The sequence below is a fragment of the Coregonus lavaretus genome (genome assembly GCF_964263955.1).
Source record: "Coregonus lavaretus genome assembly, contig: HAP1_SCAFFOLD_5884, whole genome shotgun sequence".
NCBI classification, from domain to species: domain Eukaryota; kingdom Metazoa; phylum Chordata; class Actinopteri; order Salmoniformes; family Salmonidae; genus Coregonus; species Coregonus lavaretus.
Window position 1 is genome coordinate 21,450 of NW_028159497.1, and position 15,181 is coordinate 36,630.

General features: G+C 45.8%; 1 protein-coding gene across 2 annotated transcripts; it reads left to right on the top strand.

Moving 5' to 3' along the window:
• The first annotated feature begins 72 nt into the window (after nucleotides 1–72).
• LOC311122792 (high mobility group protein B1-like) lies at nucleotides 73–12,603 on the top strand. Of its 2 annotated transcripts, none has more exons than XM_084197110.1 (5): nucleotides 73–145; nucleotides 868–1,031; nucleotides 1,185–1,336; nucleotides 6,050–6,108; nucleotides 12,429–12,603. In XM_084197110.1, the coding sequence occupies exons 2-5, from the start codon at nucleotides 882–884 to the stop codon at nucleotides 12,572–12,574; spliced, it is 507 nt and encodes a 168-aa protein (XP_084053236.1). In that variant the 5' UTR covers nucleotides 73–145; nucleotides 868–881; the 3' UTR covers nucleotides 12,575–12,603. The 2 variants fall into 2 exon arrangements, with proteins under 2 accessions (XP_084053236.1, XP_084053235.1); XM_084197109.1 differs by having other exon boundaries at nucleotides 75–184.
• Nucleotides 12,604–15,181: the final 2,578 nt, after the last annotated feature.

The window sequence follows — 15,181 nt, forward strand, 5'->3', positions numbered from 1 at the left end:
TCTCCGCCCCCCTGCGTTCGAATGTGCGTATTCAGCCAACGGGGGCGCGGCCTGAGGGCGGGCCTTAGCTAGAGCTCAGTCAACTACCCTCTCCCTTGAAGAAATTAAAGCGCACAGCAGCATCGACAACAACAACAAAAACAACGTGAGACAAATTCTTGCAAACTTTATCTGACCGGTAAAAGTAAGTAATGGAAGAGATTGCACGTTAGTAGTAAAATATTTTTATTTTCTTATATGTACCTAGACATGTTTTTCAAAAAAAAAATGTCTACTAACGTTAGATAGGTAATGTAGCTAACTTCAGAGCGAGTCACTGTTAACGTTAGCTAGCTAGCTAACTATATTGGTAAAATGGCTTAATCTCTAGATGTAAAATATACTTGCTATAGGATTACTCATTTAACTATAATGTAAAATATGTTTCACACTAGCTAATGTTAGCTAGTTATGTATTCTGATGGCTAGCAGCGTTAGCATCTTCAGCATAAATGCTAGCGCTGGGTGGGATGAGTTAGCAGCGCGTTAGGCGGGAAGCAAATGGTGGGCCCATTGTTCTGAACGAGCTAGCATGCTAGGTGGGTAACGGCGGCAGCCGACGTTAGCTAGCTAACTAGGCTAACCTTACTGCAAACCCTATACACTCTATTCTTCACACTGCCTGGTCTGCAATCCATCACACATACTAGCCCAACTTTAGTTGCCGTTACAATAGTTAGCTAGCTAACTATCTATTTGTACTTTTTGACGACGTTTTATCCGACGTGGGGCCTAACTAGTTATCCACTTTAGCTAGATGCATGATGAATTTGCAAAAAAAAAAAAGGTTATTCTTGTCGTAAATATATATTTTCTTCCGTTTATCAGTCAGTCGTGTCGCCATGGTGAAAGGGGACGTTAACAAGCCAAAGGGCAAGACGTCAGCCTACGCCTTCTTCGTCCAGACCTGCCGTGAAGAACACAAGAGGAAACACCCCGAGCAGTCGGTCAACTTCTCAGAGTTCTCCAAGCAGTGTTCCGAGAGATGGAGGGTACATGTTAATACACACACGTTAGACATGGACACCTGAGACACATCACAAGGTGTTATACCACTGTCTTTTATGTAGGTGTTACAATAATTGTGTGTGTGTGTGTAATAAAGTTATAATGTAGAGTGTAATAAGTGTGTTATAACTGTGTAGGCTCTGACTGCGAATGATAAGCGTCGTTTTGAGGATATGGCGAAGAACGACAAGGTGCGTTATGAGAGGGACATGAGGGGGTACGTCCCCCCCAAGGGGATGGCCAAGAGTGGTAGGAAGAAGAAGGACCCCAACGCTCCCAAACGACCCCCGTGAGTCACACACACCTCCTACTGTCTACTGTACACACAGACTATGGGGTGTACATAAACTACATGACCAAAAGTATGTGGACACCTGCTCATCGAACATCTGATTCCAAAATCATGGGCATTAATATGGAGTTGGTCCCCCCTTTGCTGCTATAACAGCCTCCATTCTTCTGGGAAGGCTTTCCACTGTTGGTACATTGCTGCAGGGGACTAGTGAGGTCGGGCACTGATGTTGGGCGATTAGGCCCGGCTCGCAGTCGGCGTTCCAATTCATTCCAAAGGTGTTCGATGGGGTTGAGGTCAGGACTCTGTGCAGGCCAGTCAAGTTCTTCCACACTGATCTCGACAAACCATTTCTGAATTGACCTCCCTTTGTACACGGGGGCATTGTCATGCTGAAACAGGAAAGGTCCTTCCCCAAACTGTTGCCACAAAGTTAAGCACAGAGTCGTCTAGAATGTCATTGTATGCTGTAGCGTTAAGATTTCCCTTCACTGGAACTAAGGGGCCTAACCCGAACCATGAAAAACAGCTCCAGACCATTATTCCTCCTCCACCAAACTTTACAGTTGGCACTATGCATTCTGGCTGGTAGCGTTCTCCTGGCATCCGCCAAACCCAGATTCGTCCGTCGGACTGCCAGATGGAGAAGCGTGATTCATCACTCCAGAGAACACGTTTCCACTGCTCCAGAGTCCAATGGCGGCGAGCTTTACACCACTCCAGCCTACACTTGGCATTGTGCATGGTGATCTTAGGCTTGTGTGCGGCTGCTCGGCCATGGAAACCCATTTCATGAAGCTCCCGACAAACAGTTCTTGTGCTGATGTTGCTTCCAAAGGCAGTTTGGAACTCGGTAGTGAGTGTTGCAACCGAGGACAGACGATTTTACCACTTCACAATAACAGCAATTACAGTTGACCGGGGCAGAAATTTGACTAACTGACTTGTTGGAAAGGTGTCATCCTATGACGGTGCCACTTTGAAAGTCACTGAGCTTTTCAGTAAGGCTGTTCTACTGCCAGTGTTTGGCTGTGGAGATTGCATGGAGGTTGCTCGATTTTACACCGTCAGCAACGGGTGTGGCTGCAATAGCCAAATCCACTAATTTGAAGGGGTGTCCACATACTTTTGTGTGTGTGTGTTCTAAACATGTATCACATACACACTGGACTATTTACACACACACACACATGACCTGCTTCCCTCTAACCCTCCATCACACATGACCTGTTTCTCTCTAACCCTCCTCCCTCCATCACACATGACCTGTTTCCCTCTAACCCTCCTCCCTCCATCACACATGACCTGTTTCTCTCTAACCCTCCTCCCTCCATCACACATGACCTGTTTCTCTCTAACCCTCCTCCCTCCATCACACATGACCTGTTTCTCTCTAACCCTCCTCCCTCCATCACACATGACCTGCTTCCCTCTAACCCTCCTCCCTCCATCACACATGACCTGTTTCTCTCTAACCCTCCTCCCTCCATCACACATGACCTGTTTCTCTCTAACCCTCCTCCCTCCATCACACATGACCTGTTTCTCTCTAACCCTCCTCCCTCCATCACACATGACCTGCTTCCCTCTAACCCTCCTCCCTCCATGACCTGCTTCCCTCTAACCCTCCTCCCTCCATCACACATGACCTGTTTCTCTCTAACCCTCCATCACACATGACCTGCTTCCCTCTAACCCTCCATCACACATGACCTGCTTCCCTCTAACCCTCCATCACACATGACCTGCTTCCCTCTAACCCTCCATCACACATGACCTGCTTCCCTCTAACCCTCCATCACACATGACCTGCTTCCCTCTAACCCTCCATCACACATGACCTGCTTCCCTCTAACCCTCCTCCCTCCATCACACATGACCTGCTTCCCTCTAACCCTCCATCACACATGACCTGCTTCCCTCTAACCCTCCTCCCTCCATCACACATGACCTGTTTCTCTCTAACCCTCCATCACACATGACCTGCTTCCCTCTAACCCTCCTTCCTCCATCACACATGACCTGTTTCTCTCTAACCCTCCTCCCTCCATCACACATGACCTGTTTCTCTCTAACCCTCCTCCCTCCATCACACATGACCTGTTTCTCTCTAACCCTCCTCCCTCCATCACACATGACCTGTTTCTCTCTAACCCTCCTCCCTCCATCACACATGACCTGTTTCTCTCTAACCCTCCTCCCTCCATCACACATGACCTGTTTCTCTCTAACCCTCCTCCCTCCATCACACATGACCTGCTTCCCTCTAACCCTCCATCACACATGACCTGCTTCCCTCTAACCCTCCTCCCTCCATCACACATGACCTGTTTCTCTCTAACCCTCCTCCCTCCATCACACATGACCTGCTTCCCTCTAACCCTCCATCACACATGACCTGCTTCCCTCTAACCCTCCATCACACATGACCTGTTTCCCTCTAACCCTCCATCACACATGACCTGCTTCCCTCTAACCCTCCATCACACATTACCTGCTTCCCTCTAACCCTCCATCACACATGACCTGCTTCCCTCTAACCCTCCATCACACATGACCTGCTTCCCTCTAACCCTCCTCCCTCCATCACACATGACCTGCTTCCCTCTAACCCTCCATCACACATGACCTGCTTCCCTCTAACCCTCCATCACACATGACCTGCTTCCCTCTAACCCTCCATCACACATGACCTGCTTCCCTCTAACCCTCCATCACACATGACCTGCTTCCCTCTAACCCTCCATCACACATGACCTGCTTCCCTCTAACCCTCCATCACACATGACCTGTTTCCCTCTAACCCTCCTCCCTCCATCACACATGACCTGCTTCCCTCTAACCCTCCTCCCTCCATCACACATGACCTGCTTCCCTCTAATCCTCCATCACACATGACCTGCTTCCCTCTAACCCTCCATCACACATGACCTGCTTCCCTCTAACCCTCCATCACACATGACCTGCTTCCCTCTAACCCTCCATCACACATGACCTGCTTCCCTCTAACCCTCCATCACACATGACCTGCTTCCCTCTAACCCTCCATCACACATGACCTGCTTCCCTCTAACCCTCCATCACACATGACCTGCTTCCCTCTAACCCTCCATCACACATGACCTGTTTCTCTCTAACCCTCCTCCCTCCATCACACATGACCTGTTTCTCTCTAACCCTCCTCCCTCCATCACACATGACCTGTTTCTCTCTAACCCTCCTCCCTCCATCACACATGACCTGCTTCCCTCTAACCCTCCATCACACATGACCTGCTTCTCTCTAACCCTCCTCCCTCCATCACACATGACCTGTTTCTCTCTAACCCTCCTCCCTCCATCACACATGACCTGTTTCTCTCTAACCCTCCTCCCTCCATCACACATGACCTGCTTCCCTCTAACCCTCCTCCCTCCATCACACATGACCTGCTTCCCTCTAACCCTCCTCCCTCCATCACACATGACCTGTTTCTCTCTAACCCTCCTCCCTCCATCACACATGACCTGTTTCTCTCTAACCCTCCTCCCTCCATCACACATGACCTGTTTCTCTCTAACCCTCCTCCCTCCATCACACATGACCTGTTTCTCTCTAACCCTCCTCCCTCCATCACACATGACCTGCTTCCCTCTAACCCTCCTCCCTCCATCACACATGACCTGCTTCCCTCTAACCCTCCTCCCTCCATCACACATGACCTGCTTCCCTCTAACCCTCCTCCCTCCATCACACATGACCTGCTTCCCTCTAACCCTCCATCACACATGACCTGCTTCCCTCTAACCCTCCATCACACATGACCTGCTTCCCTCTAACCCTCCATCACACATGACCTGTTTCTCTCTAACCCTCCTCCCTCCATCACACATGACCTGCTTCCCTCTAACCCTCCATCACACATGACCTGCTTCCCTCTAACCCTCCTCCCTCCATCACACATGACCTGCTTCTCTCTAACCCTCCTCCCTCCATCAAACATGACCTGTTTCTCTCTAACCCTCCTCCCTCCATCACACATGACCTGTTTCTCTCTAACCCTCCTCCCTCCATCACACATGACCTGCTTCCCTCTAACCCTCCTCCCTCCATCACACATGACCTGTTTCTCTCTAACCCTCCTCCCTCCATCACACATGACCTGCTTCCCTCTAACCCTCCATCACACATGACCTGCTTCCCTCTAACCCTCCATCACACATGACCTGCTTCCCTCTAACCCTCCATCACACATGACCTGCTTCCCTCTAACCCTCCATCACACATGACCTGTTTCTCTCTAACCCTCCATCACACATGACCTGCTTCCCTCTAACCCTCCATCACACATGACCTGCTTCCCTCTAACCCTCCTCCCTCCATCACACATGACCTGTTTCTCTCTAACCCTCCTCCCTCCATCACACATGACCTGTTTCTCTCTAACCCTCCTCCCTCCATCACACATGACCTGTTTCTCTCTAACCCTCCTCCCTCCATCACACATGACCTGTTTCTCTCTAACCCTCCATCACACATGACCTGTTTCCCTCTAACCCTCCTCCCTCCTCCCTCCATGACCTGCTTCCCTCTAACCCTCCTCCCTCCTCCCTCCATGACCTGCTTCCCTCTATCCCTCCTCCCTCCTCCCTCCATGACCTGCTTCCCTCTAACCCTCCTCCCTCCATGACCTGTTTCTCTCTAACCCTCCTCCCTCCCTCTATCCATCAGGTCTGCCTTCTTTGTGTTCTCTGCAGAGTTCCGTCCTACGGTCAAACAGGAGTTCCCAGGTACACTGATGATGATGATGATGATGATAGTATTACTAACAGGAGGTCCCAGGTACACTGATGATGATGATGATGATAGTATTACTAACAGGAGTTCCCAGGTACACTGATGATGATTATGATGATAGTATTACTAACAGGAGTTCCCAGGTACACTAATGATGATTATGATGATAGTATTACTAACAGGAGTTCCCAGGTACACTGATGATGATTATGATGATAGTATTACTAACAGGAGTTCCCAGGTACACTAATGATGATTATGATGATAGTATTACTAACAGGAGGTCCCAGGTACACTGATGATGATGATGATGATGATGATGATGATAGTATTACTAACAGGAGGTCCCAGGTACACTGATGATGATAGTATTCCTAACAGGAGGTCCCAGGTACACTGATGATGATAGGATTATTGATATGTGGTTACTATAGTAATAGATGTGGAATGTATACAGTGGTTTGTCTCCACATACCAACCCTTTCGTCAGGCCAATATTGTACTATTATCTGTCCATACAGATAGTCACGGTATATTTTGCATCCCTAGTAATATGTGATGTATTGTCTCCAGGCTGCTCCACAATGGAATAGTACTGGATACACTACATGATCAAAGGTATGTGGACACCTGCTCATCGAACATCTCATTCCAAAATCAATTAATATTGAGTTGGTGCCCCCTTTGCTGCTACAACAGCCTCCACTCTTCTGGGAAGGCTTTCCACTAGATGTTGGAACATTGCTGCGGGGACTTGCTTCCATTCAGCCACAAGCATTAGTGGGGTCGGGCAGTGATGTTGGGCGATTAGGCCTGGCTCGCAGTCGGCGTCCGAATTCATCCCAAAGGTGTTCGATGGGGTTGAGGTCAGGACTCTGTGCAGACCAGTCAAGTTCTTCCACACCGATCTCGACAAACCATTTTTGTATGGAGCTTTGTGCACGGGGGCATTGTCATGCTGAAACAGGGAAGGGCCTTCCCCAAACTGTTGCCACAAAGTTGGCAGCACAGAAGTAGTTGTATGCTGTATCGTTAAGATTTCCCTTCACTAGAACTAAGTGGCCCAAACCATGAAAAACAGCCCCAGACCATTATTCCTCCTCCACCAAACATTACAGTTGGCACTATGCATTCGGGCAGGTAGCGTTCTGCTGGCATCCGCCAAACCCAGATTTGTCCGTCGGACTGCCAGATGGTGAAGCGTGATTCATCACTCCAGAGAACGCGTTTCCACTGCTCCAGAGTCCAATGGCGGCAAGCTTTACACCACTCCAGCCGACGCTTGGCATTGTGCATGGTGATCTTAGGTTTGTGTGCGGCTGCTCGGCCATGGAAACCCATTTCATGAAGCTCCCGACGAACAGTTCTTGTGCTGACGTTGCTTCCATTTTTACGCTCTTCAGCACTCGGCGGTCCCGTTCTGTGAGCTTGTGTGGCCTACCACTTCGTGGCTGAGCCGTTGTTGCTCCTAGACGTTTCCACTTCACAAGAAAAGCACTTACAGTTGACCGGGGCAGCTCTAGCAGGGCAGAAATTTGATGAACTGACGTGTTGGAAAGGTGGCATCCTATGACGGTGCCACGTTGTAAGTCACAGCTCTTCAGTAAGGCCATTCTACTGCCAATGTTTGTCTATGGAGATTGCATTGCGGTGTGCTAGAATTTATGCACCGGTCAGCAACGGGTGTGGCTGAAATGGCCAAACCCGCTAATTTGAAGGGGTGTCCACGTACTTTTGTGTGTGTATATGTACACTACCAGTCAAAAGTTTGGACACACCTACTCATTCAAGGGTTTTTCTTTATTATTATTATTATTTTTGTACATTTGTAGAATAATAGTGAAGACATCAACACTATGAAATAACACGTATGGAAACATGTAGTTGCCAAGAAAGTGTTAAACAAATCAAAATATATTTCATATTTGAGGTTCTTCAAATAGCCACCCTTTGCCTTGATGACAGCTTTGCACACTCTTGGCATTCTCTCAACCAGCTTCACCTGGAATGCTTTTCCAACAGTCTTGAAGGAGTTCCCACATGTGCTGAGCACTTATTGGCTGCTTTTCCTTCACTCTGCGGTCCAACTCATCCCGAGGTCGTGGGATTGTGGAGGTCATCTGATGCAACACTCCATCACTCTCCTTCTTGGTTAAATAACCCTTACACAGCCTGGAGGTGTGTTTTGGGTCATTGACCTGTTGGGGGGGAAATTATAATCCCACTAAGCCCAAACCAGATGGGATGGCGTATCACTGCAGAATGCTGTGGTAGCCATGCTGGTTAAGTGTGCCTTGAATTCTAAATACATCACAGACAGTGTCACCAGCAAAGCACCCCCACACCATAACACCTCCTCCTCCATGCTTTACGGTGGGAAATACACATGCAGAGATCATCTGTTCACCCACACCGCGTCTCACAAAGACAAGGCGGTTGGAACCAAAAATATCCAATTTGGACTCCAGACCAAAGGACACATTTCCACCGGTCTAATGTCCATTGCTCGTGTTTCTTGGCCCAAGCAAGTCTCTTCTTCTTATTGGTGTCCTTTAGTAGTGGTTTCTTTGCAGCAATTTGACCATGAAGGCCTGATTCACACAGTCCCCTCTGAACAGTTGATGTTGAGATGTATCTGTGACTTGAACTCTGAAGCATTTATTTGGGCTGCAATTTCTGATGCTGGTAACTCTAATGAACGTATCCTCTGCAACAGAGGTAACTCTGGGTCTTCCATTCCTGTGGTGGTCCTCATGAGAGCCAGTTTCATCATCGCGCTTGATGGTTTTTGCGACTGCACTTGAAGAAACTTTCAAAGTTCTTGAAATGTTCTGTATTGACTGACCTTCATATCTTAAAGTAATGATGGACTGTTGTTTCTCTTTGCTTATTTGAGCTGTTGTTGCCATAATATGGACTTGGTCTTTTACCAAATAGGGCTATCTTCTGTATACCCCCCCTACCTTGTCACAACACAACTGATTAGCTCAAACGCATTAAGAAAGAAAGATATTCCACAAATTAACTTTTAAGAAGGCACACCTGTTAATTGAAATAAATTCCAGGTGACTACCTCATGAAGCTGGTTGAGAGAATGCTTAGTGTGTGCAAAGCTGTCATCAAGGCAAATGGTGGCTACTTTGAAGAATCTCAAATATATTTTGACTTGTTTAACGCTGTTTTGGTTACTACATGATTCCATATGTGTTATTTCATAGTTTTGATGTCTTCACTATTATTCTACAATGTAGAAAATAGTAAAAAATAAAGAAAAACCCTTGAATGAGTAGGTGTCCAAACTTTTGACTGGTTGTATGTGTGTGTGTGTGTGTGTGTGTATATATATATATATAAATTAATTAATTATTGTCTCCAGGCTGTTCTAAAGGACAATTTATTAGTAGTAGTGTGTGTGTATGTATGTATGTACAGTGGGGGAAAAAAGTATTTAGTCAGCCACCAATTGTGCAAGTTCTCCCATTTAAAAAGATGAGAGAGGCCTGTAATTTCCATCATAGGTACACGTCAACTATGACATGCAAAATGAGAAAAAAAAATCCAGAAAATCACATTGTAGGATTTGTAATGAATTTATTTGCAAATTATGGTGGAAAATAAGTATTTGGTCAATAACAAAAGTTTCTCAATACTTTGTTATATACCCTTTGTTGGCAATGACACAGGTCAAACGTTTTCTGTAAGTCTTCACAAGGTTTTCACACACTGTTGCTGGTATTTTGGCCCATTCCTCCATGCAGATCTCCTCTAGAGCAGTGATGTTTTGGGGCTGTCGCTGGGCAACACGGACTTTCAACTCCCTCCAAAGATTTTCTATGGGGTTGAGATCTGGAGACTGGCTAGGCCACTCCAGGACCTTGAAATGCTTCTTACGAAGCCACTCCTTCGTTGCCCGGGCGGTGTGTTTGGGATCATTGTCATGCTGAAAGACCCAGCCACGTTTCATCTTCAATGCCCTTGCTGATGGAAGGAGGTTTTCACTCAAAATCTCACGATACATGGCCCCATTCATTCTTTCCTTTACACGGATCAGTCGTCCTGGTCCCTTTGCAGAAAAACAGCCCCAAAGCATGATGTTTCCACCCCCATGCTTCACAGTAGGTATGGTGTTCTTTGGATGCAACTCAGCATTCTTTGTCTTCCAAACACGACGAGTTGAGTTTTTACCAAAAAGTTCTATTTTGGTTTCATCTGACCATATGACACTCTCCCAATCCTCTTCTGGATCATCCAAATGCACTCTAGCAAACTTCAGACGGGCCTGGACATGTACTGGCTTAAGCAGGGGGACACATCTTGCACTGCAGGATTTGAGTCCCTGGCGGCGTAGTGTGTTACTGATGGTAGGCTTTGTTACTTTGGTCCCAGCTCTCTGCAGGTCATTCACTAGGTCCCCCCGTGTGGTTCTGGGATTTTTGCTCACCGTTCTTGTGATCATTTTAACCCCACGGGGTGAGATCTTGCGTGGAGCCCCAGATCGAGGGAGATTATCAGTGGTCTTGTATGTCTTCCATTTCCTAATAATTGCTCCCACAGTTGATTTCTTCAAACCAAGCTGCTTACCTATTGCAGATTCAGTCTTCCCAGCCTGGTGCAGGTCTACAATTTTGTTTCTGGTGTCCTTTGACAGCTCTTTGGTCTTGGCCATAGTGGAGTTTGGAGTGTGACTGTTTGAGGTTGTGGACAGGTGTCTTTTATACTGATAACAAGTTCAAACAGGTGCCATTAATACAGGTAACGAGTGGAGGACAGAGGAGCCTCTTAAAGAAGAAGTTACAGGTCTGTGAGAGCCAGAAATCTTGCTTGTTTGTAGGTGACCAAATACTTATTTTCCACCATAATTTGCAAATAAATTCATTAAAAATCCTACAATGTGATTTTCAGGATTTCTTTCTCTCAATTTGTCTGTCATAGTTGACGTGTACCTATGATGAAAATTACAGGCCTCTCATCTTTTTAAGTGGGAGAACTTGCACAATTGGTGGCTGACTAAATACTTTTTTCCCCCACTGTATGTATGTATGTGTATATATATATATATATATATATATATATATATATATATATTATATATATCACACACTACCACCGTTCAAAAGTATGGGGTCACTTAGAAATGTCCTTGTTTTTGAAAGAAAATCATTTTGTTTTTTTGTTAATGTTGTAAATGGCTATTTTAGCTGGAAACGGCTGATTTTTAATGGAATATCTACATAGGCGTACAGAGGCCCATTATCAGAAGCAATAGAACTGCCCTTCTTGATACTTGTTGGCCAGAAACAAATAACTTTCTTCTGAAACTCGTCAGTCTATTCTTGTTCTGAGAAATGAAGGCTATTCCATGCGAGAAACAGCCAAGAAACTGAAGATCTCGTACAACGCTGTGTACTACTCCCTTCACAAAACACCGCAAACTGGCTCTAACCAGAATAGAAAGAGGAGTGGGAGGCCTCGGTGCACAACTGAACAAGAGGACAAATACATTAGTGTCTAGTTTGAGAAACAGACGCCTCACAGGTCCTCAACTGGCAGCTTCATTAAATAGTACCCGCAAAACACCAGTCTCAACGTCAACAGTGAAGAGGCGACTCCGGGATGTTGACCTTCTAGGCAGAGTTGCAAAGAAAAAGCCATATCTCAGACTGGCCAATACAAATAAAATCTATTAATTGCCTAGAAGTTCAGCATTCCGGAGTCGCCTCTTCACTGTTGACGTTGAGACTGGTGTTTTGCGGGTACTGTTTAATGAAGCTGCCAGTTGAGGACCTGTGAGGCGTCTGTTTCTCAAACTAGACACTCTAATGTATTTGTCATCTTGCTCAGTTGTGCCTGTAATTGAACCCACAGTTGCTGATGCTCCAGTTACTCAACTAGTCTCAAGACCAGTTTTATTGCTTCTTTAATCAGCACAACAGTTTTCAGCTGTGCTAACATAATTTCAAAAGGGTTTTCTAATAATCAGTTAGCCTTTTAAAATGATAAACTTGGATTAGCAAACACAACGTGCCATTGGAACACAGGACTGATGGTTGCTGATAATGGGCCTCTGTACGCCTATGTAGATATTCCATTATACATCAGCCGTTTCCAGCTAAAATAGCCATTTACAACATTAACAATGTCTACACTGTATTTCTGATCAATTTGATGTTATTTTAATGGACAAAAAAAATGTCCATTTTCTTTCGAAAACAAGGACATTTCTAAGAGACCCCAAACCTTTCAACGGTAGTGTGTGTGTGTGTGTGTGTATATATGTGTGTGTAATATATAATAATGTTGATATTGTCTCCAGGCTGTTCTATAGGAGAATGTGCTAAGAAGCTGGGGATCATGTGGGGTCAACAGACTCCAGCCCAGAAACAGCCGTTTGAAGAGAAGGCTCTCCGACTGAGGGAGAAATACGACAAGGTACAGGACATTAACATATGGAAATATTAACAAACACACACATATAGAAATAGAATGAATAGAAGGGTGTCCCCATTCAAGTCAATGATGGCATAATCAGTGGACTGGTGTGTACCCATAGGAGCAAAGCAGGAAGTGTACCCATCAATCTGTGCTCTGATTTGTTGATTCAACTCAACGGGACATTACAAAAAATACATCCCATCGCATGAGTCACATCAGTTAGCATCATTTGAACAAACATTCTACATTGCCTTGGAAATGATTGCGCCACATAACCAGGCAGCCATTGCTAGTGTCCCCGTGAGTTCACCAGTCAAACTGCCAGGGTTAGAGCTTCCAAGCCTGTTCTGTTCATTCTATTTTTGTGTGTGGTGCTGCATTGTGGGGGTGTTGCCGAGGCAACCGAAGACTTGTTTCCTACAAAGTTTCATTATGTTGTTAAGACTCCATGTTATGGCAGAATCGGACTCAATCGCACAAATGCCCGGCCGTTCCTTCAGTCAGCGGTTCGTTCCACAAAAATTTGTATTTCATTTTTTTCAAAAATGGTTCTGATGTTTTATTTTTTCTTCATCCATAACTGTTATAGGGTAGTTGTGCTACACGTAACATAACATGCACTCCGACACCGCACAGCTGTAACCTGTTAGAGAGGACGTCATGCACTATATGACCAAAAGTATGTGGACACCTGCTCATCAAACATCTGATTCCAAAATCATGGGCATTCATATGGAGTTGGTCCCCCCTTTGCTGCTATAACAGCCTCCACTCTTCTGGGAAGGCTTTCCACTAGAAGAAAAAACAGCCCCAGACCATTATTCTTCCTCCACCAAACTTTACTGTTTCCATTATACATTCGGGCAGGTAGCGTTCTCCTGGCATCCGCCAAACCCAGATTTGTCCGTCGGACTGCCAGATGGAGAAGTGTGATTCATCACTCCAGAGAACACGTTTCCACTGCTCCAGAGTCCAATGGCAGTGAGCTTAACACCACTCCAGCCTACACTTGGCATTGTGCATGGTGATCTTAGGCTTGTGTGCGGCTGCTCGGCCATGGAAACCCATTTCATGAAGCTCCCGACGAACAGTTCTTGTGCTGACGTTGCTTCCAGAGGCAGTTTGGAACTCGGTAGTGAGTGTTGCAACCGAGGACAGATGGTTTTTACACACTTTAGCACTCTGCGGTCCCGTTCTGTGAGCTTGTGTGGCCTACCACTTCGTGGCTGAGCCGTTGTTGCTCCTAGACGTTTCCACTTCACAATAAAAGCACTTACAGTTGACCGGGGCAGCTCTAGCAGGGCAGAAATTTGATGAACTGACGTGTTGGAAAGGTGGCATCCTATGACGGTGCCAAGTTGTAAGTCACAGCTCTTCAGTAAGGCCATTCTACTGCCAATGTTTGTCTGTGGAGATTGCATGGCGGTGTGCTCGATTTTATACACCTGTCAGCAACGGGTGAGGCTGAAATGGCCGAATCCAGTAATTTGAAGGGGTGTCCACATACTGCTGTATGTGTATATTTTTACATTTTAGTCATTTTAGCAGACGCTCTTATCCAGAGCCACTTACAGTTAGTGAGTGGATACATGTTTTTTGTGTGGGTTTTTTCATACTGGCCCCCCGTGGGAAACATGCGCCATGCTCTACCAACTGAGCTACACGGGGCTACTTATATGTATGAAAAATGTATGCACTCACTAACTGTAAGTCGCTCTGGATAAGAGCGTCTGCTAAATGACTCAAATGTAAAATGTAAAATGTGTACAGTACCAGTCAAAAGTTTTAGAACACCTACTCATTCAAGGGTTTTTCTTTATTTTTACTATTTTCTACATTGTAGAATAATAGTGAAGACATCAAAACTATGAAATAACACATATGGAATCATGTAGTAACCAAAAAAGTGTTAAACAAATCAAAATATATTTGAGATTCTTCAAATAGCCACCCTTTGCCTTGATGACAGCTTTGCACACTCTTGGCATTCTCTCAACCAGCTTCACCTGGAATGCTTTTCCAACAGTCTTGAAGGAGTTCCCACATATGCTGAGCACTTATTGGCTGCTTTTCCTTCACTCTGCGGTCCAACTCATCCCAAACCACCTCAATTGGGTTGAGGTCCTCAAAAATGCTTTTCTATGACATCACAGGGTACGGTTAAAAGAAAGTGATTTTCCAAACCTGCAACAAGTTTCAGAGGGAAGGTATCACTGTTTTTAACTTAGAAGTAGAAACGTAGAAGTGCGCCATTTTCACATACAGTATGTAGACACTGGTATTGTGCTGGAGATGAAAATGTGGTGGAATTATCCTTTTAACCTTTGGAGGTGTAAACCCATGTTCATTGTTAGCCATTGTTGTGTAAATTCTGGGGTAAATCCTCGATGGAAATGCACCATCACACTCACTGCTCTTTACTCACTGCTGCTCTCTCTCTCTCTCTCTCTCTCTCTCTCTCTCTCTCTCTGTCTCTCTCTCTCTCTCTCTCTCTCTCTCTCTCTCTCTCTCTGTGTGTCTCTCTCTGTCTCTCTCTCTCTCTCTGTCTCTCTCTCTCTCTCTCTCTCTCTGTGTGTCTCTCTCTCTCTCTCTCTCTCTCTCTCTGTGTGTCTCTCTGTCTCTGTCTCTCTCTCT

What these genes read in the sequence shown, in the direction of transcription:
- LOC311122792 (XM_084197110.1), top strand. Translation starts at nt 882, where the DNA reads ATGGTGAAAGGGGACGTTAACAAGCCAAAGGGCAAGACGTCAGCCTAC. An exon ending in AGTGTTCCGAGAGATGGAGG is followed by an intron (nt 1,032 to 1,184) that starts GTACATGTTAAT and finishes ATAACTGTGTAG; the next exon opens with GCTCTGACTGCGAATGATAA. An exon ending in GGTCAAACAGGAGTTCCCAG is followed by an intron (nt 6,109 to 12,428) that starts GTACACTGATGA and finishes TATTGTCTCCAG; the next exon opens with GCTGTTCTATAGGAGAATGT.